The 22,083-nt window shown below is 39.5% G+C and overlaps 1 protein-coding gene across 8 annotated transcripts in view; it reads left to right on the forward strand.

The window, feature by feature from the left end:
- Positions 1-22,083, forward strand: part of FAT3 (FAT atypical cadherin 3) — a 541,042-nt gene that overhangs the window by 341,829 nt on the left and 177,130 nt on the right. For all 8 annotated transcript variants that reach the window (XR_015744255.1, XM_087937026.1, XM_087937027.1 and 5 more), the window contains exon 4: positions 5,549-5,610. Coding sequence is in view for 7 of the 8 variants with exons in the window: in XM_087937026.1 (XP_087793152.1) it covers positions 5,549-5,610 (62 nt within the window). In the remaining variant the exon portion in view is untranslated. The remainder of the gene's footprint in view (positions 1-5,548; positions 5,611-22,083) is intronic.

A 22,083-nucleotide genomic window follows, 5' to 3' on the forward strand; every position in this document is an offset into this window, starting at 1 on the left:
GACGATTTTGCCCGTTGTCTGCAAAGTCTGTTAAACTGATGTCGGCTGGACCATATTTATACTGTATTATAGTGGCAACAATACTGAGCTGGCATCCAGGAGATTCTGATTAAAGTCCTTGGATATGTCATTTTCTGTGAATTTGAAACTCCTATCTGCAACCTCAGTATTTTCATACAAACACATCATGTATTGGTGTGCTGATGAGATTCTACATTAACAGCTGGGTGACTGGGATATTTGCACATCATTTTCCTACTCTCTCTCAAAAAAATTGAACCTTCATGTTGTGGAGACTATCAATTTCCGTCCAGTTTTGGTATTTAAGGCTTGTTGAGGATGTCACCAGAATCAATAGGTCCTCTGCTTTCTGGGCACTTGTAGGAGATGAGTAGGCTGAGCCTAAGGGTGGGGTTAAGCATGTTATCAGCTTGGAATTGCTGCGCAGCCACACGAAACCCACGTCCAGACCCCCTGCCCTCATGAATTCTGTTGAGCTTTACCTACTGCCACTTTGGCTTGACCATTAATAGAACAGATTATTTTGTATAGGTACCATGTAATAATATTTGAATTCACTCCTGATCTTAGTTACTTGCATCTGACAGCACTTTAATGGAGAATAAGAGCAGTTGAAACAGGGTGTTAATAACCTTGCAAAGTAATCATTAATCTTCCCTCCCACCCTCTTTCTTTTTTCTTTCTTTCTTTCTTTCTTTCTTTCTTTCTTTCTTTCAGCTGCCCAATTCAAACAGTGTGAGTCTTGGTAGCATACAGTAACAAAAAAAAAACCCAATAAACTGAAGGAACGCACATAACCATAAAACAAGCTCTGAATGTAATTATGAAATGCAGAATATAAAATGGTGTCTCTCCACTGTACTAAAAAGAACCAAAAAGAAATTCCACCTGTAGGGAATGCCAGGAGGGAAAGCCAATCTTCACAGTTTTCCTAAAGGCAAACTGAATTGTGGCCTGTCCAGTATCTGTTTAAAAGCCTCTAGTGATAGAGCACCCAGATAATAGATAATCAGAGTTGGAAGGGACCTTGTAAGTCATCTAGTCCAACCCCCCTGCCCAAGCAGGAGACCTTACACCATTTCTGATAAATGGCAGTCCAGTCTCTTATTGAAAGTCTCAAGTGATGGCGCTCCCATAACTTCCAAGGGCAAGCCGTTCCATTGGCTGATTGTTCTCACTGTCAGAAAGTTTCTCCTTATTTCCAGGTTAAATCTCTCCTTGTTCAGTTTCCACCCATTATTCCTTGTCTGGCGTTCAGGTGCTTTAGAAAACAGCTTGACCCCCTCTTCCTCTCTGTGGCAGCCCCTCAAATATTGGAAGACTGCTATCATGTCTCCCCTGGTCCTTCTCTTTACTAGACTGTCCAAGCCCAGTTCCTATAACTGTTCTTCGTATGTTTTAGTCTCCAGTCCCCTAATCATCCTGGTTGCTCTTCTCTGTACTTTTTCCAGAGTCTCAACGTCTTTTTTATAATGTGGTGAACCAAACTGGATGCAGTACTCTAGGTGTGTGGTCTTACTAAGGCTTTATAGAGTGGTATTAGTACCTCCCTTGATCTCGATTGTATCCCTCTGTTAATGCAACTTAGGATTGCATTAGCTTTTTTGGCTGCTGCTGCACACTGCTGGCTCATATTTAGCTGGTTGGCCACTAAGACTCCAAGATCCCTGTCACAGTTACTGATGTTGAGCCTGGTTTCACCCAGTTTATATGTGTACTTTTGGTTTTTCTTGCCTAAGTGTAGGACTTGACTTATCTCTACATTGAATTTCATTTTGTGAGATATGGCCCAGTGTTCTAGTCTGTCAAGATCCATCTGGATCTTGAGCCTATCTTCTTGGGTGTTAGCTATTCCTGCCTGGTGCATATTTGGGCAGGAGGGGAAGTTAATGATAACAATTCTAAAAGCCGATCATCTCACTATCCGAAATTGCAATTTTATTGCATAATTGCAGTGTCCCACTCTCCAGTAAATTCTGAAATTGCAAACATGAGTTGGCCTGAAGAGTGTTTATAGGTAGTCCTCACAACCATTCATTTAGCAACCTTTCGAAGTTACAGCAGCACTGAAAAAAGCAACTTACAACTGGTCTTCACACTTACGACTTGAATTTCTACAGTCACGTGATCAGTATTCAGGCACTTACATAATTGGCATGTATAGTCAACAGTTGCAGTGGGGTCATACGATCCCACAATTTGCAATTTCCCGGCTGACTTCCAAGAAGCAAAGTTGATGGGGGAAGCCAGATTTGCTTAATGACTGCATCATTCACTTAACAACTGTGACTAAAAAAGTCGTAAAATCAGGCACAACTCATTGAACACCCTCCTTGCTTAGCGATGGAAGTTGTGGTCCCAATTGTGGTGACTACAAAACTATTGTAGGAACTAGCTGTATAGTCAATAGCCTCTAGGTTAACATATGCTCTCTCCATGAAGAAATGCTGTATTAGAAAAGACCAACCTCACCATTGTACAAAAAAATGTTTTATAGATGGCGTTCACCACCTGCTAGGTTAGCTAAAATATTTAAAAATATGTCTAGCAAATGTTGGAAATGCAATTTTAAAAAATAGGCACATTTTGTCATAGGTGGTGGATTTGTGTTAAAGCAAAAATAATTTTGAGCAAAAATACACAGATGCATGATAGAAAAGATAATAGGGAAACATGTAGATTTCAAACCTGAACTGTTTTTATTAGGGATGATATCAGAAAAATTGGATAAGAAAAGTATGTATTTAACATTACATGTTTTAACAGCAGTGAGGATTATCTTCGCACAATATTGGAAAAAATGAAGAAACACCGCAAGACGCAAGAAGATATTAGATTGTGCAGAAATGGATAGACTTAGATTGAAAATCAACCAGAAAGAAGACATAGAATATTATCAAACATAGAACTTATTTTACCAGTGGTTGGAAAAAAGGGGAGGAGAGTAAGAATGGAATCTGTATTGCTAAGCAAATTAAATACTGAGACATCAAACACTAAGAAATATAATAAATAGAAAATTAATGAAATTTACTAAAAAATGAAAAAGAAATGCCGTAGTAGAGACTCCCAACCTCACCATTGTACAAAAGAAAGTTCAACCTTCTTCCCTTCCTTGTTCGGTTATGCCACAAACTCTACTCCCCATATGTCCGGATGTCACCCATGATTGAGCACCTGTATATCTCACTTCCTTACCTCCTAACCCTTCATTCTCCATTGGTCTTGTATTATCTGCCATAATCCAAGATAGAATTGCTTTTTTATTTATGGTTAGCCACCGTTACATCTCCGGCTCATTATAACACTGACATAACTAAGCTTTTCGGCTGCATATGGTGCATCTGGGATAGGCAATTATACAGTGATGTTTGATTTATAGCCTATCTTAATGTATTCAACACAAGGCACTTGGCTGCATTAGAAAAATAAAGAGCTGGTATTGTTTCATTTTTACTATTCTTTGGGGAAGAACAAAATATATCCTTAGCCTTCACTGGCAGTTCAGTTGTTGGTGGTTGTGCATAGCAAAATTTGCAAATAAGATAATTTATGCTCTTTTCAACTCTCAAGAGGTGTTTAATGCTCAAGAGGTGCTCAATGGGAGTAGACCACACCCAAATCAGGACAGATAAGTGAAAGCTCATCCACACTCCCAACCATGGCAGGTTGTGACTTGGATGGCAAATAGCCTTGTCTGCGCTATGAGTTTTTATAGGTTTTTATATCACTATAATTCTCATGGCTTCTTCGTAAATATCCTGGGAGTTGCATTTTGGAGAGTATACCCAACATTTCTTTATTTACCATTCCAAGTGTTTCTTCTTTCAGAACTACAGCATCTAGAGGTTGTGGGCAGGAGAAGTCAGTGATGTGTGTAGCCCTCTGGTTTATTACAAATGCACACTCTTCCATTCTGCTGTATTGCTGAAGCCCAGTCATTCTTCATCAGCAGTTCTGGAGATGCTACTGACTATTTAGGCAACAAATTGTTTTTGTAGAGATTCATTGGAAGACAGCGCAATTGTACGCCTGCCCTTTCATAAGTAATTCTGATCAATGGAGCTCATTCAATTTAACTGTGCATAGAATTTCATCCTAGATTTTGGATCACCAATTCACGCTCTATTTCTCAGGGATTAGCTACAAGGTTGACAGCAAGTTCTCTGCAGCACTACCCTTGCGTGGGCTTTGTGAAACCGATTTTGCTTGGTGCATAAATAGCAAAATCAAAAATACTGGATTCAAAGAAGTGCAGATTACCAGACAGAGAAGGCATTTAAAGTGAAAATACACAGGACAGGCCAAGAGAATTACCCAGATAAGGATTCTTTCCTAGATATACAAAAGAAGCCGGCTGGAGTTTTAAAAATTAAGGGGATTTACAGATGATAAACCAAGAGAATGACCTGGATAATGTATTTTTATTAGATTTAGAAAAGAAGAGGCGTAAGCGATAAGACAGAAGACTTGAAGAGAAAGTAAATCCTACAACAGTATTTTAAGGAATTAAAGACTTAAGTTTTTTCCAAAGTGTAAGGAAGGAATATAAAGATGGTTTATTTGATTGATCATTTAAATATGAGCACGCCACAAAGAAGAGGGGGTCAGTTTATTCTCCAAAGCACCTGAGGGCAGGAGAAGAAGTAACAAGTAGAAGCTTATCAAAAAGAGATCCAATCTAGAAATAAGGAGAAATTTCCCGACAGTTAGAACAATGGAATGAGTGCTTTCAGAATAGAATAGAATAGAATAGAATAGAATAGAATAGAATAGAATAGAATAGAATAGAATAGAATAGAATAGAATACTTTATTGGCCAAGTGTGATTGGACACACAAGGAATTTGTCTTGGTGTAAATACTCTCAGTATACATAAAAGAAAAGATACATTTGTTAAGAATCAAGAATCATAACGTAGTCAATTGCAGATAATAATAAGGAATAAAGAAACCATTAGAGAGCATTTCACTGAGGCAGCCGTTATCGGCGCCATCTTGGCTGCAGTTATCGGTGCTCCATCAATGGATGTTTTCAAGAAGATACTGGATAGCTGTTTATCTGAAATAGTATATAGGGTCTCCTGCTTGAACAGGGGGTTGGACTAGAAGACCTCCCAAGTCCCTTCTAACTCTGTTAATTCTATTAGCCCTGCAGATGGTTGGTATTGTGAGGGTGTCCTCTTCACCTTTTTAACTTTTTACATTTTAATGCTGAACCCCGTCTTTTCATTCTGTTTTTAACTTCGTTCTTGTTTATACAGTTACTTTCTGTTTTTATTGTCAGCCCCCCAGGGTCACTTACAGTGAGATGGGCAGTATTGAAACCAATTGATAAATAAATAACTGATAAACAAATTTAGTCCACATCATATGATTTTTTTATTACAGTTCCAGTTAGTTCACAGCCCAAGTTTTGACAATAATCACAATCAGATGAAGCAGAAGCGTTTGCTAATTCAGCTAGATATGCTCTGTGCTAGGTCTCACATTTACTGAAAATATTTCTGTTTTTTTTCCCTTTACAGGGCTCATAACCACAACTTCAAGGAAGCTAGATCGTGAACAGCAGCCAGAACACTTTCTTGAGGTAAGATTTAGATGGTGAAGGGACAATCTTGCTCATAGGTTTTGAACAAATGAGCCGTTCGTCTATGGAGATTCTCAGTCATCATTCGTCTATGGAGATTTTCCATTCGCCTATGGAGATTCTCCATTTGTCTATGGAGATTCTCAGGTTATGGTTGTTCCTTTTTCAAAAGGCAACTGGGCTTTGTTTTTCCTTGAAGACGTTTTGCTTCTCATCCAAGAAGCTTCTTCAGTTCTGACTGAATGGTGGAGAATGGAAGGATTCGAATTCCTAGCATCTGACCAAGGAACGCAAACCCTTCCATCCTCCACCATTTAGTCAGAACTGAAGAAGCTTCTTGGATGAGAAGCGAAGCGTCTTCAAGGAAAAATGAAGCCCAGTTGCTTTTTGAAAAAGCCCCATTGGGACAAATGTGATTTTCCTTCTGTTTACCATCCTTCTTCGATTCCTTAAGCATACTTGTGTTCAGTTGAGAACTTCTGAGCAAAAGAACTATGTCACGCTTCAGGAGATCCTATTGTTCCTTCATATCTTAGGAGAAACTAGCATCATTGGGGAAATCTCTATTTTTTTTCCCCCATTGTTCTTTTGCCGTCATCGGTAGGGATTGTATTTCAATTCAATCTTGCTTCAGCCAGGCAATTAAGCGTTCCAAATCAGACAAAGGATTCATTACTAGAAAATGGCTATCAAACAGAGCTAGATACAGATTAGGATCTGTTCATTGAGTTATTTTATGACGAGGTCTTCAAACTTGACAGCTTTAAGACTTGCGGACTTCAACTCCCAGAATTCCTCCTCCAGTCATGTTAGCTCAGGAATTCTGGGAGTTGAAGTCCACCAGTCTTAAACTTGCCAAGTTTGAAGACCCTTGCTTTATGGATTGATCTCAGCTTGGTATCCTGAGTCCTCTTTCGTTCTACCTGGAGAGAGGGTGGGAAGGGAGAGAGAAAGAAAGAGAGAGGGGTGGTATACTCCTACATGAAAGCATGGCCACTAAGTAAAGCCTGCAGGAGTGATGATATTTCATTTTCTCTTTTTTTCCATTGTCTTCAAGTCCCAGTTATATTATAATTTTTTTAAAAATCTTTTTCTGGAACCCTTTCGTTGTTCAGGCAAAAAACTTAGCTTAAAACCCTAGCTATATCCTGGCCACTCTACTGAGATACATCAAGGGCAAGAAAACCAAGAGCACAAGTTTTTCCACTTTTCTTCTGGAGTCAAGAGTAAGGCATTTCCTTAGGAGCAAAGGCGGTAAACTAGAAAGCAGGTTGTCCTCAGGTGCCTTGGAGGAGGCCACAGTGGCCATTATGGGGGAAATTCTTAAGGATCCTCCTCCCTTGAAGGGACCTGGAGAGGTTGACCCACCCGGTCATTATTGGTAGAATATTACTTAATGATATGGTGACCAAATGTTGAATCAACATCCTGTCTTTCCAACTGTTTGCACTTTTCCTGAGTTAAATCCCAAGGAAGGAAGCCGTTAGAGAATAGATCTCCTTAGGCTTTTTCAGTAGGTGTCCTTCAACAATTTTTGGAGAATTGTACCTTCAGTACATGAAATCAAGGACACCCTTTATCTAATTTCTTTTTTCCACAAGTTTGCTGAAGAATTTCAAAATAGCATATTTGCCCAACTCTGCAATTCTCTTTCTTGCTATTGCTTCACGTCTTTTGAGATTAATAGGAGTCAAAAGAGGGACAGATACATAGATACAAATATGGAGGCCCAGGTTAATTTAATTCCTTCCCCTTGCCCAGGCAGTCCCTCTTAAAACATTCAACACTTTTTTTTCCCAAACAACAAAACTGTTAACAGTTTAGCCCTACGTTGTTTGAAGGACTAGGCTTTCTTTTATGACATTTGCAAAGTAGTTTCTGAAATGTTTGGCTCATACCATGTTTAATTAACCTCCTGAGGGAGATTTTAATTGCCAGTATTACCATAGTCTCCCTGTTTTACCGTTAAATCTTTCCGGATTTTGTTTTGTTTTTTTTTTCATATTCTTCCTCCCTGATTGGCAATGAAAGAAAATAAAATTGGCTCCTTTTGAAAAGATATCTAATTGCTGATGGTCTTAAAAGCTTCCCTTCCGTGTTCACATGGTGTGAGAATGTATGGGTGTTGATGGGCCCTAATGTGGACAGAAACTTAAATTGTTTCAACTTGTTCTAAATATGACAGTGATGTAATACTTTTAAATGTCTGTTCATAAAAATTTGCCTGAAGCCGAAATAAATGGAAAGAACTGAAAGCAAAATTTGAGCTCTCTAAAAAGCATAAACATATTAATTTGGTGAGATTTGCATTTTTGGTTTTATAGTTCATTATGGCGATTGGAAAGAGCATTCAAGATAAATTTGTCTGAGTTGTAGGAGCTGCTGACTATACCTGTGTTGTTGTTCAATGCTCCAGTGTATATATTTCTTCTTTATGTTCCAATATACTATATATCATCTCTGTACTTATATATATGCTACTTGTCATAACATTTAATTGGGCACACTGGTGCATCATAGGGCAACATTTTTTTGAACTAAAGTACCTCAAATAGACTAATTTACAGAATGAGTGCAAAATCCAGGACCCACGACTCCGGTGGAATTGAAATTTGGCAAATTTTATAAAATGAACATTTCCTGTTGTCAACTCTTGATGTTTGATTGTGCTATACAGTTCAGCATGGGCTGTAGGAGATGACCAGGCTGAGCTTGAGGGAGAGGTTAAACGTGTCATCAGTTCGGAGTTCCTCCATGCCCACAAGAGATTTAAGTCCAGCCCTCCTTGAATTCTGTTGGTTCTTATCTAATTTGCCAAAGCCAATTTGCCTTGACTATTAGTAGTTCTAAGTTAGAACTACTTATTAGTAGTTACTACTAATTTAATACTAATACTAAGTAATTAGTAATTACTATTAGTAGTTCTAAGGACCCGGTGGCTCAGTGGCTAAGATGCTGAGCTTGTCGATCAGAAAGGTCAGTGGTTCGGCATGGTTTTAATCCCTAGCACCAGGTAACGGAGTGACCTCCCGTTCCTTGTCCCAGCTTCTGCCAACCTAGCAGTTCGAAAGCATGTAAAAATGCAAGTAGAAAAATAGGTAAATAGTGTTCATGCACCTTCAGCATTCAGTCATGCTGGCCACATGACCACAGAGACGTCTTCAGACATTGCTGGCTCTTCAGCTTTGTAATGGAGATGAGCACTGCCCCCTAGAGCCGGAAATGACTAGCATGTATGTGCAAGGGGAATCTTTATCTTTTTATTAGTAGTTCAGATTCTTTTTAGGGATAGCATGGAATAAACTGCATTCATTCGAACAACCCCAGTTCCTGATTTCTTTCAGCTAATATGGGTTACTTTCTAGGCACGTACTTCTCTGAATATCTCCTTGATTTTTTTTAAAAATTCTCCAGTACGTTATAAGTTTTTACCATTGTTGAAAGCATTAAAGAACCTGGCAAAGACATATATCTGAAAAGATGAACCAAGGGGTCACGGGTTGTCTTGTTTACAATTAATAAGCAGATAATGCTATCAGAATTGCTAGACCCTAAATAGTTTGGTAACCTGCATGCCAAGACATTCTTCTGATAGATTAGTAGAACTAGATAAGTATTCAAAAATAATTCCCTATTACAGATAGAATATTTTAGTGCTTGTCAGGAAAAAAATAATGCATCCACAATTCCTTGTAGGATATTCTAAATTGACATGTACATTTATTTAAGAGGTATAAGTCAGGCAGAATGCAACTATTTCCCTAACTTTAATATGCATATATTCCATCCCCCACCAGGCTTTATAATCTATTGTTGACAGGTGCCATATGCAAACGTGTGTGAACCCAGCAAGTGAGAGCGATCAGCATCAATTTTATATCTCACAGACGCCTTATTAAAAACTTAGAGTGATGGATGTCATGTTCTGATATTTGTACCCAATTGGTGTAGAACAGTGTTCCTCAACCTCAGAACCTTTTAAGTTGTGTAAGCGTCAACTCCTACAATATTGGTTGGAGGAATTCTGGGGTTGAAGTCCACACATCTTAAAGTTGGTGGGGTGGGGAAACATTTCTCTAAAAAATAGGGAATTTGCAAGATAGGGAGAATCCAGGAATGGTCCCATGATAGGCATTTCCCTTCAGTATGGCTCATATCTTGGGAAGAAGGCTAAGTTGTCCCACCCTAAATGTCCTATGCAAGCCACCGTGACATCCCTTGCCTCTTGGCGTTATACAAGTAATGAAATCCATGCCATTTGTGTGATGATTTGATAATAAGTTTGAGGCCCGGATATGGGAGTGAAATGGCATTGATCACACTCATGGACAGTCTGTGGCCGAAATGGGATGGAGGTGGTTGGACTTTGGTTTTTATGTTACCCAGTGAAATTAACAAGAACTCTTCAAAAGGCCCTATTCCAACTCAAATGACAAAAAGAGAAAATGGTGGTTGCTTCCCTCCACTGTTCTTTGGAAAACACAGTACAACACTGTGTGATACATATCAGAAATGAGGGGGTTGATTTATACACTACTTTCATAACCATATTTTTCTTTTCTCTTTTTTTTTCATTTCTCATCAAGCACAGCACATTTAGGAGATACTAGCCAATAACCTGGCGTTGCCCAGGTATTTATTTATCCCAATCCTGTATTAGACAGGAAAATCCTGTAGTCGGGACTCACGCTGTTGTACTGTCTCTTGCACAGCGTCACAATTCTTCTCCTCAGGAGTTTCTTGTCTACATTGGTGTTTCATTTTTTGTAGTGTTTGATTGCACTTGGCCAATCAGCTGACATTTCCTTGGAGGGCTGTGAAGAAGCCCCCTTGTGAAGTACTGTGAAGCCATTACCATGGCAAGTCTGTTACCATGGCAAGTCCACTGTGCTATACAGTAGAAGCCACTTTAAGGCGCGCACACACCCGAGAGGTGTTAAGGGTGTCTTACCACCACAGTATTTGTTTCCAGAGGGTAAGTCATCTGTGTACCAAGTTTGGTTGAAATTGCTCAAGGCGTTCCAGAGTTATGCTGGAACAAACACACACACAACTGTTTTATAAAAGAAAGAAAGGAAAGAAGGAAGGAAGAAAAGAAGAAGAAGAAGAAGAAGAAGAAGAAGAAGAAGAAGAAGAAGAAGAAGAAGAAGAAGAAGAAGAAGAAGAAGAAGAAGTTATTATTTTATTATACTATTTGATTCTATTCAAGGACATATTATTTGACTCTGTTCATTCTGTGTTCTTGGTTCCATGGTTAGACCTATTTTGGTAGCTCTAACAATGCTCAGATCCATGACGGATTTTGTTTTCCACCTTTTGTTGGAGATGATCTCCCTCTCTTCTTTTCAGCAGCCGCCCTACCTTATTCTGCAGGGTTGAGATATGCCTCAGAATAGATCCACGGCAGCAATATCATTGTAAGCATATTATAGGGTACCTTTATTGAAGAAGTTTTCCTGCCTGCCATGGGTTAGACAATTAGTTGCCTGCTTTCATTCAGATAGCAAAAGAAATGACAGCTGCCTGATATGCACACCAGAATATCCTCAGATCGGTATATTCCCAGATTCTTTCTTTTTTTTTTCCCATCCGCTTACTCTGAGCTTGAGAAAATATAAATTATAGCTGTTCTGCTCTGCCAATCTGCACGTGCCGTTTGATGGAAATGAAATGTTTAATCCAGTTACAGCTCATTGACTTGCACACTGATGCTTAAAGAAAAAAGAAAAAAAAAAGAAAATAGATCCTAACTGTTATTTTCAGTTCCAGTATTGAGCAATTTTGGAATGAGGTTAAGCAAATGTGGAGCCATTCATATCTTCTTAGACAAGCAGGCAGTTCTAAAATGAACTCTCACTGAGTTTAGGACTGGTTTTTTTTTAAAAAAAAAAAAAAAACTCTCGCCTTCAAAAGCTCTTCACAAGAATACCTAATATTAATGGAAGAAAGCTTTCAGTCTGCATATTCAACTTTTCATTGGGACCCCCTTCCTAACCTTAATCTTCTTAAACAACTTTTTTGCATGTCCATGTTTTTAAGAGCAATATTTAGCAGCTACATAGTTTAAAAGATTGGATTGTTAGACAATTTGATGTGATGCTAAAACGTACAATAATACTTTGCTTTGCTCTCCTCTCCTCCCCTCCCTTTCCTTCCCAACACTTTGGTCACAGTTGTGCGTAATAGCCAATAATTTTGAAATTGCCCCAATATACTTGGAAGATGCCAATATAAGAAGCTTTTTTAAAAAAAAACATTATTCCCGGAATGCATTGAGAATGGAATTTATTTGAACTTTACTTTAGATTACACCTACACAATGAGACACCGTCAAGATGAATGTGGCAAACACTTGGAAAAATCCCCAAATAACATGCTATCTGGGTTTTGTGTTCCATACATATGTAGATGGTTGCGGGTTGGGGTAGCTGGGAAGAAGGCTTATGATTTTCCCAGATGTATGTCTGCTGAAAGGGAACCTGTGTCTCACATAGTAGCTCTGCATTCCCTATGATAGACCCTATGTTTTCCAGGGAGGAAACAGATGGGTCATTAAAGCTACATCCAAACTATGTAATCTCGACGGGCCAAATAAGGACCATAAAGGACAGTTGAACAAAGAATGAAAGCCTCACACCATTACAAAAATGATTATGAGGTTCAGAATTTCACTCTTTGTCATCATGTCATCCACCGTATGCCATATCGGCCCAACAAATCAGCAGTTCTGTCCAACAGTAATTTATATTATACGGTATAAGAAAGCAAGGTAGGTCAATGCTTGCAGCTAAATACCTACTAGATATTTATGTATTTGTTAATTTATTTGTTTATTTATTTAATATAAATATAAAATCTATAACTCTGTGGTGCGCCCCGTGGCCATATACGGCGCAGAGTGCTGGCCGACGACCAAAGAAGTCGAAAGCAGACTCCAGATAATGGAGATGCGAATGCTCCGATGGTCGGTAGGCCTCACCCTACTCGATCGCGTCAGGAACGAAGAAGTGCGTAGACAGGTCAACGTCGTGCCCATCCCCACGGTCATGAGGCAGTCCCGGCTACGATGGTTCGGCCACGTGAGCCGCGCCAAGGAAGAATCCATCATCAACTCTGTAATGAAGGTGACTGTCGGAGGAGCGAGACCGCGTGGTAGACCTAAACAACGCTGGATGGACACGATCAAGGCCGATCTAGAGATCGCAAAGGCAGACCCGACACACGTGGCAGACAGAGAGGTGTGGAAGCAGTACTCAAGGACATTAGCGGATCCTCGCCGAGCGAGACAAACGCTGAAGAAAAAGAAGAAGAAGAAGATAGATAGACAGACAGACAGACAGATTCTGGACAATAATTTTCAACATTCATGCAAGTATGCATATTTGGAGGAGATCAAAGTGAACACAATTACAGGTAGTCCTCAAATTACAACCACAACTGAGCCCACAATTTCTGTTGTTAAGTGAGATTCTTGTTAAGTGAGTTTTGCCCCATTGTACGACCTTTCTTGCCACAGTGGTTAAGTGAATCACTGCATGTGTTAAATTAGTAACACAGTTGTGAAGTGAATCTGGCTTCCCCATTGACTTTGCTTGTCAGAACTAGCGTCTTAGTTACTACTCTCTCTTGAATTTGTCAACTGGGCAATTTTAGATACACCTCATAGCAATTTCTACCAGAATCGCATCATAGTTCCAAAAAAGTTCATGGAGAGCTAGAATTCATTGGTAGCCTCCCACTGCAATGAACAAGAACACGTATTCAATTTTGCAGCTACTAAGATTGTTGGATGAGCAGGCACAAAAACAGCCAGGGAAGTGATTGAAGCCTAGGAAACAGGTCCCTTGTCAGTCAACAGGAGTGCTAATCTACCACCAGCCTATAAAGTACTTAGAGGGTAAGGACTGGGCAGCACAAGCAAACAACAGCTAATGACTTAAAAGCCAGCCATTAACACACCCCAATCAACATCTAAAAAGCCACTTACAATGGGCACTATAAATACCATACACAGAGTAGTACATGCTCCGCTAGAGGAAAAATTTCCAGAAGATGGACTCCAACATGAGTAGGAAAGCTTGGAAGACAAAATATCTGGTCCCAGTGACTGACCCAGATTGGATCCAGTAGAAGTAGAAATAAATATAGGAGTTGACCAGGCTGAGCCCAAAGGCAGGGTCAAATGCATCATCAGTTTGGAATCTCCGTGCTCCCATAAGAGACCTAAGTCCAGTCAGTTGTCTCTTATCTGGCGTCAATTCACCTTGACCATTAGTAGTTCAGATTCTTGTATATGCGTAGCATGAAATAAACTTGTAGTACTTTCAAACTCTATCCTAGTTCCTTCTTGCACATGACATAAAACTAGAATATGCTTTTTGACTTTTTTCATTGTACTTACATCTCTGTACTCCAAGCAAAAGAAAGCATTTTGCTCTCCAGAGAGAAAAACACTACCAGCTGACACAGTTATCTTGAGTTCTAATTGAAAGGATCAAAAGAAATGAAAAATTGTCAGTTACATTGCTGAGTTAACTGTGTTTCAATTTTCAGGCTCAGTAGCTTCCTTTACATGTAGTCTGTACAATGAAACCTTTCAACTATTTAACAGCACTGCATTGGCGTGCTATTAGACCACCGTTTCCTAAACTTATTAAAACTAGAAAGAAACAAATGACCAGCTCTATCTGTTCCTCTTTTAAAAATAGACAGGGAAGACATCAAACACCTTTTAATAATTCTCTTCTCTCCTTTATATTTCATAAATTAATTAGAAGTGTTAATAGAATGTGTGACTCCTTTCAGTATCAAGATTGAGATACGTTGAATGTTTTAGAATGGATGTAAAATTCAGCCTATTTCAGTGTTTCGCCATCTTCGTCTCGAATTCTGAAAATCCATTTGGCAGAAAAATGAGCTCAGTGAAAAGTGACTTCAAGAGTGCTTTTGGAAACCTTGAAGTTTAATGAATTAATTAATTTAAAAGCCATTCTTTTGCTATAGGCAGGATTTCTTCATATAGCAGCCTTAAGCTGCTTGTCTTCTACTAAAATTGAAGCTGGCTTAAATAAATCCTTTTCTGAATTTAAACACGGGACATTTTTGGATTGGACAGATAGTTTGTTCCTGGGGGATAGATGATAGATAGATAGATAGATAGATAGATAGATAGATAGATAGATAGATAGATAGATAGATAGATAGATAGATAGATAGATAGATAGATAGATAGATAGATAGATAGATATCACAACTTCTATTCCCTTGTGTGCAGGCTTGGTAAGCCGATGAAGGCTTAGAGGAAGACAGAGATAAATAATAATAACAGCGATGTCAGAATAAAAATCTTTTACTGCAAAACTAATTAAAAGGTGGCCACTGCAAACCATATAGATATTTCTTTCAATGATCATTGATTAGACAATTGGGCATCAGCATGGAAAACTCTGAAAAACTGATTATTGCAGCTTCGCAGCTCTTACGATGTTAAGAGGATTGAATTTATTCAAAGAATAACAGCTCATGAAAGATGAAACGGGTTCAAATAATCCTTTAGCACACATGCAGAAGTTTTTTTTCTAATCCTTTCGATAAATTTATAAGACGTTTCCAGTAGATAAAGAACAGAAATACTTGGAATTTTTTTAAATCTCTTTTTCCATACTTTTTTCCCTTGACTTATGAATTTGGACGGTACTGATTTCATTCCCCTAGACAGTCCATGGGTATTTTTCTTTTGCTTTGCCCAATATTGCTTGATCTCCAACTTGGTGCCCACTCATTGAGCAAAAAGAAAAAAGAAAATTAAGTATTTGCCAACAAATTCCAGAAGGACAATTCATACTTAATAAACGAGCTTATGATCCTCCCAACTGTTTCCCTTAAACATTGCAGTTTCCAAAAGATTCATGAGCTGTAGGGTGCCTTCACAGTTTCCATTTGCAAGCTTTTCCTGTTACTTGAAGTGTATCTTGAACATTGCATTATTTTGTTAATGACATTTAAAGCCCGTAAGCATTGCCAAGGCATCTATTTTATTCTTGCTGTATTGTTTCAGTTTTTTTGTTGCAGACACATAAACATTGGCAGCCTTTTAAGGAAGGAATTGTGTGGTAAGAGCCACTCTAGTCTCACAAGCATTTCTTTCACTTCCAGATCTGATATTTAGATATACACATTATGTTGTATCATTCAACCTCACCTCCATTTTTATAAGGAGAAATAGCTTCCATTAAAGTTTCGTTAAGGGACTAGCAAGGCAATTAAACTTTCACACCACCCCTACCTATGTTGGCAGAAGCTGAGGCGAGGATGGGAGCTCACCTCATCATATGGCGCTCGGGTCTCGAACCTGAGCTGCCAGCTTTCCAGCCAACAAGTCCATCAAATGCGAGTAGATAAATAGGTACCAATTTGGTGGGAAGGTAACAGTGCTTTGTGACATCATGCTAGCCGCATGACCACGGAAATGTCCTAGGACAGCATTGACTCAACGGCCTTGAAACGGAGATGACACTACCCCCTATAATGGGCATTGACTAGCAGAGTAAAATCCACAGGGACTCCTTTACCTTCATATCTTCTGGATCCAATCATTTCATGAGGCATAACTTGTCCGCAAATTTCATACTAAGGAAAACATTACAATTAGTTACAGAGAAGCTATAGAGAATGGAATTCCTTGATCTGAAGGCTTGTTCTATAGCCAGACAGTGAGTCTACCTGATTTATTCTACAGCAGGAGTGTCAAACGGTCTGTGGGCCGGATGTGCAGGCCATATCCACCCCAGCTCCACGAAGGGGAAAAAATGTCATGAAATGTCACATGACGACAATGTGAGGTGGCGAGTTTGACATCCATCTTCTAGAGCAACATAAGACTAGATTGGGTGATTTCCAGAGTTCTGGATTGATGCCCCCTGCGGACTTTCAAACAGTATCCAAACATTTTGAAATCACAATATTTCAAGTTCAGAATACTTGTTCCTGGTTTTCTGTGAGGGTTCCAACTTTGTTTCAACCAAGCTGGAAGTGATCATCAAAACAAGGAAGTCCTACATTAAAGGTAAAATGTTTTGCCCACCAATTTCTGCACACCCTAAATAGAAAGTGTCTGTCAGGAAAGAAAATTGTATCTGAACTCCTTTGTTAAAACAGTGTACAGTGTGTGTGTGTGTGTGTGTGTGTGTGTGTGTGTGTGTACCAATTACTCAAAAGATTACATATAAAATATAAAGTAGCTTTCAAAGTGTCTTTAAAATATTTCTAAGAGTGGCTCTCTTGAAAACCATCTATAGAACTGCAGAATAAAATTGGCATGCTGCAGGCAGTGGTGGAATTTGAATAACTTAACAACCAATTCTCTGGCTGGGTAGGCGTGGCCTGGGTAGGCGTGGTCATGTGACTGTGTGGGTGACGTCACTCATCACATCCAGCCCTGCCTCCCGGTCACTAGCCTCAAAGGCAGCAGTAGTATTCAGCCTTTTGAGGCTAATCCCACCACTGGCTGGCCCCGCCCCTGCCCGTTTTTCGTCCTGTTTTTTCAGCCTGTTTTGGGGGGCATTTTTGTCCCCCCAAACAGCCGGGAATGGCCCAGAAAACAGGCCAAAGAACAAGCAGGGGCATGGCCTGCCAGTGGTGGGATTTGCCAGTTCACCAAATGCACAGAATCTTAACTACTAGTTCATTCAAACCGGTGCGAACCGACATAAGCACACCCCTGGCTGCCTCTCTACAGTTCTGTGAACTACTTCTGCTAAAAACAAGCAAATAAAAAAATAAAGTAAAAGGCCCATATTTTATTAAAAATTAATAAAAGCAGGATCTAAATGAATAAATAAAAATAAATAAAATGAACTTCTGCAATGAGGCCCAACACGAAACGTCGCCTTTCTTTTTCATTATAATGTTTGTTGCTTCTCCTTTCCTCTGTAGTCACCCTTTGAAGGCCACTCATTTTTTTAATCTAAGAGCAAATAAATAAATAAGTTCATTCTATAATAAAACAGACTTGGTTTTACATGTTTGGATTGTTCCGCTAATGGGCATTCTTTTCATCTTTATGTTTTCCAGGGTATTAAAAGCAAAACAAATGCGAAAGGCAACCTATTTTTTTTCAGTAATCTTCCCCATGCTCTGCTGAAAATGAATAAAATACTTGCCAAAAATATTTTTCATTCCATTGTTGATAGAGACATGCATAATTCTTCATGCTCTATTCTACACCAGAAGTATCCATTAAAAAATGGACAGATTTCAAAATAAAATGACATGGAGAGGTATCTTTTGTGAGAGTTCTTTTTAATAATAATAATAATAATAATAATAATAATAATAATAGTCTGGTTCGTTGATACCAGGTGATACACAAATTGAAGAGAAACAGCTAGATAAAAATAAAAAATATCATGATTTGCAAATTCAAGTTGAGTGATTATGGAAAAAAAATATCAATTATAGTAATAAATGCCCTTGGAGCAATACCCAAAGGGCTGCCTAGATACTTGGAAATTTTGAACTTATTAGACCTGAATATTCTAATTTTGAACTGCCTCTATGCTCAGACGTTACCTTAACAGCTCTTAGGTCCTTGTGTCAGCCCTGGAGGCCATCTTTAAATTTGGATCTTAAGGGCTGCCACAAGTGGTGGATGGGCAAGCTGTGGGAACAGGAGGGTGGGGTAGATAGAGACAGTGTGGGATGTATAGCCATTTTTCCCTTGGGAGTCAAGGATATTCAGCCTGCACCTGGGGAGGCGTGACTGGGAGTTAACTACAGTTGGGACAGTGACCTGAATGGACTGTGTGATGCCCCTGTGGATGCAGGGAATGGAATTTTGACTTTACTTTGGGTGGGGAAAACCCGGGGACTTTCAGATTTGGGTTTTCCCAGATGTGCCAACATGACATCTCTAATAAATTCAAGCTTTGAGGAAAATGCCTGCCTTGGAGTTTTGATTCCGTTGGAGGTGTTACTTGGAATCTTGACACCTTGTTTGGACCTAAGTTTTTAATCACTCCCAAACTGTGAATTGACTCGAAGATTAAATTTTAAATAATAGTAGTCGTGGTGGTAGTAGTAGAAGTAGTAGTAGTAATCAGAAGTAAGCAAAGGTAGTATCAATAGCAATAGGGGCCTTGAGGGTGATTCCAAAACAACTGGAGCACCACTTGTACACAATTGGCATTGACAGATTCGCCACCTGTCAATTGCAAAAGGCGGCTTTATTTAGAACAGCTTCCATCCTGCAACAATATCTGTAATAATGTGAAATATCTGGATCTGCCTATCCCAGGTCCTTAGAAAGGACTCGATAGGTCAACAAAAATGCCAAACCCAATCTGGCTGACTGTGCAGCAAACTAATAATAATACTCAGTTGCTGCAGCTTAGTTTTGTAATATTTGGCAGGCTGCAACATCTTTATATTTTAAGTCCTGGCTGCAGTCAGCTGGTATTGTGATTTAGAATTTAATTTATTATTGTAGACCAAACACTGCAAGTCTTAATCAAGACATCTTTTTCTAAGGAAGAAAGGATCCCAAATCTCAAAAGCATCAAGTTCTGGCCTCCAAAAGCAATTTCTTTTTTGTGGCCTGAGGAATTTTCGATACCAAGAAATGGAGAGATAGTATGAACTATAATATCATTTTCTAACTTGTCACATTAGAGAGATAATTTGTAAGGTAGTGTGTTGCTTCTTCTCCCATCAGCACTTCCCGTGTTTGAGAAATGTGCTTATTCTGAATATCCCTATAGGAAATCCATGATGAAGATATCAAGAATCAAAATGTCACTGTTGAATTAATCTCTTCCTTCTGAATAACTCGGGAGAATAATAACGCAGGGACATTTGTAAGATAGTCAGGTTTCAAGTTATCATCGGTATCTTTAAATCCCCTCCCTCTTTTAAGATCAGACCTGTTTTTCAATTAGAAAGGAAAGGCTTGGAGAATCCTAATTTTGTGACTGGAATAGACAACTTTCCGCACCAGGGCCCTCAACTCTCTCTGCCCTTGAGATCTGTGCCACAGATATCCTTAGTAAGAATCAGTGGGGCTATTTTCATCTTCCATTGAATTGTAATGGGTTGACCCTAGGCCAATCACCTTCTCTCAGCTGAACATACCTTGCAGGATTGTTGGGATTGATAGAGGTGACTGTGTGACATGCAGGCAAAAAGTGAAGGCCACAACTGTACGATCAAAGCTCTACCTAGTCTTGATTGGGAGCTGCACAGTGTTGGTTAGAAGATGTGTGTGTATATAAAAGTAAGGGAAGGAAGGAAGGAAGGAAGGAAGGAAGGAAGGAAGGAAGGAAGGAAGGAAGGAAGTTAAAAACAGGTGAGGGAACAGAGCTCTGTGCAATTATGATTGTCAACTGTTTTATCCCCCTTCACCAACAAGCCTTGGACAAAAGGTTAAATTAGGGTAGACAGAACTATATATGTTGTCCTGAGGTTCTAGTGCAGTGATTCCTAAATTGTTTGATCCAATTACCCCTTTTCCTAATCTCAAATAATGTCATCATCTCCACAAACTTTGCTCTTTTATACAAAGATCTTAGCAGCTGGTCTCACAAACAAGCAATTAGAAATTGCTCTGTAAACATTTGTAATTACCTTTAGCTTAAGAATCGTTCTTAGTGGATAGGGAAACTTTACGTCTGGTGAGTGAGTAAATATATAAATCAGTCAATAAATGAATACATAAATAAAATTCCCTACCAATACCAAGAAGGATAAACCTCAGAAGTTTGTTTGTTTGTTTGTTTTATATGTCACCCACTTCCCTGATAAGATGTCATGCCCCTGTTGGAGTCTAAATCCAAGGAGGAAGATGAACAGCTGACAGGGAATGGGAGTGTGGCTCCATTGGCTCTGGAGGAAACTGGGGAAGGACAAAGTCCAGCTGGGCAAAGCAGGAGAGAGGTAGAACAAGGGAGAGAGTTCAGAGGAAGGAAGGCCCAGGCCCACCCCCTCTTCACCCTAGGGCACGCAGGGAGGAACGGAGAAGAGAGCAACGTGGGTTGCATGGCTTACGGGGGAGGAAAGGGCCCTGATTACCTTTATTAGCCACAGCTGGGAAGAGAGTTTAAAACAACTGCATGCTGAGTGTGGCAGCTGCTGGGAGCAAACGTGAGTTTATCTTGTGTTGACTTTAGCTATCTGTGTTCCTGGCGTCTTCCCAACCATGTTGAGTTATTGCCTTGCCTTCATGTCTGGAATTCTTGCTCCTGCCCTGCCAAACTAATTACCTCATCTTGCCTTGATTGGACTCATACGTACAGTTTTGGTTGACCATGTTTTGGACTTGATTCTCTGCAGCCAAAGGCTTTTCCTGGGAGAGTTTTTTCTCCAGCCAAAGGGTAACCAGGACAGTGGGGGCATAGTTGGAGCTAATAAAGGGACTCTTACTGATTATCTGACTGTGTTGCCTTCGAGCCATGCACCAGGTCATCACTTAAGATGACTCTGGGTGCCTTACAAAATGTTTTATCTTGTTTATATGGTTCAGTCCCATTTTCTTCATTAGTCTGCCTGTTGCAGCTATCAAATTCCCTCTTCCTCATTGAGGCATGCCTCCCGTCACTACCAGCATCAACCATAAAAGTTTTATCTATTTTCTGGCCTATGCTTTCTATATCTTCCTTTATTCTTGGGTTTCTTTGATTTTACTTTTTATTGAAATACTATTGCAAAACAAAGAAACTGTAGGAGAAGAAGAGGCAGAGCCTGGAGGCGGAGTCAAGATAGGAATCAGTCTGGAGTCGGAACATTCCCACAAACCGTCCAAATCTAACCCCTCTTGAATTCCATTAACACTTAGGTAGCCCCAATTTAGTGCCTCCCATTAGTGAGTAGATTAGATTTTTGTGTATAGCCTTGAACAGTAAATCTTCTTAACTGGTACTTCATGTAAGGCCCTGATTCTTCACGCCGATATAAACCATTCAAGGTGCTACAGTATCCAACTAAACAGTCCTAATGACAACCGGGATATCATTTTGAACAGAAATAATTAAATCTGTAGTTTATCCATATGAGTTAATATTAGATGTGTTCTGTAACATCATCATCATCATCATCATTTAGTGACCCCATAATCCCTTGCGGGGTGGAGTCTAGGCAACTGAATGGAGCTTGCAGAGCGTTTTAATGGCCGGATGCCCTTCCTGTCAGCAATGTGGAGCTTTGTTCAGCGGATATATTCTCATTGTGCCCAGAGAGAAATATCTGCCTCTATCTAGGATCGAACGCACAGCTTCCTGATTGTGAGGTGAGAGCTCCACCTCTAGGCCACTGTACCACTCTGCTAGTTCCAAAGCTGAATGATTGTGGAAAATAATTTATAATTTTTTTTTCTTCCAACAAGTGCAGGTTCCACTTTTTTCAAATGTTGATCCATCCATTGATCTCAATTGTGACAAGAACTGATGCAATGGAATAAATTCCAAAAACTGAATTCCATTTCCC

The sequence above is a fragment of the Pseudonaja textilis genome, chromosome 7, assembly GCF_049901715.1.
Source record: "Pseudonaja textilis isolate UNSWEBS1 chromosome 7, rPseTex1.2, whole genome shotgun sequence".
Lineage (NCBI taxonomy): Eukaryota > Metazoa > Chordata > Lepidosauria > Squamata > Elapidae > Pseudonaja > Pseudonaja textilis.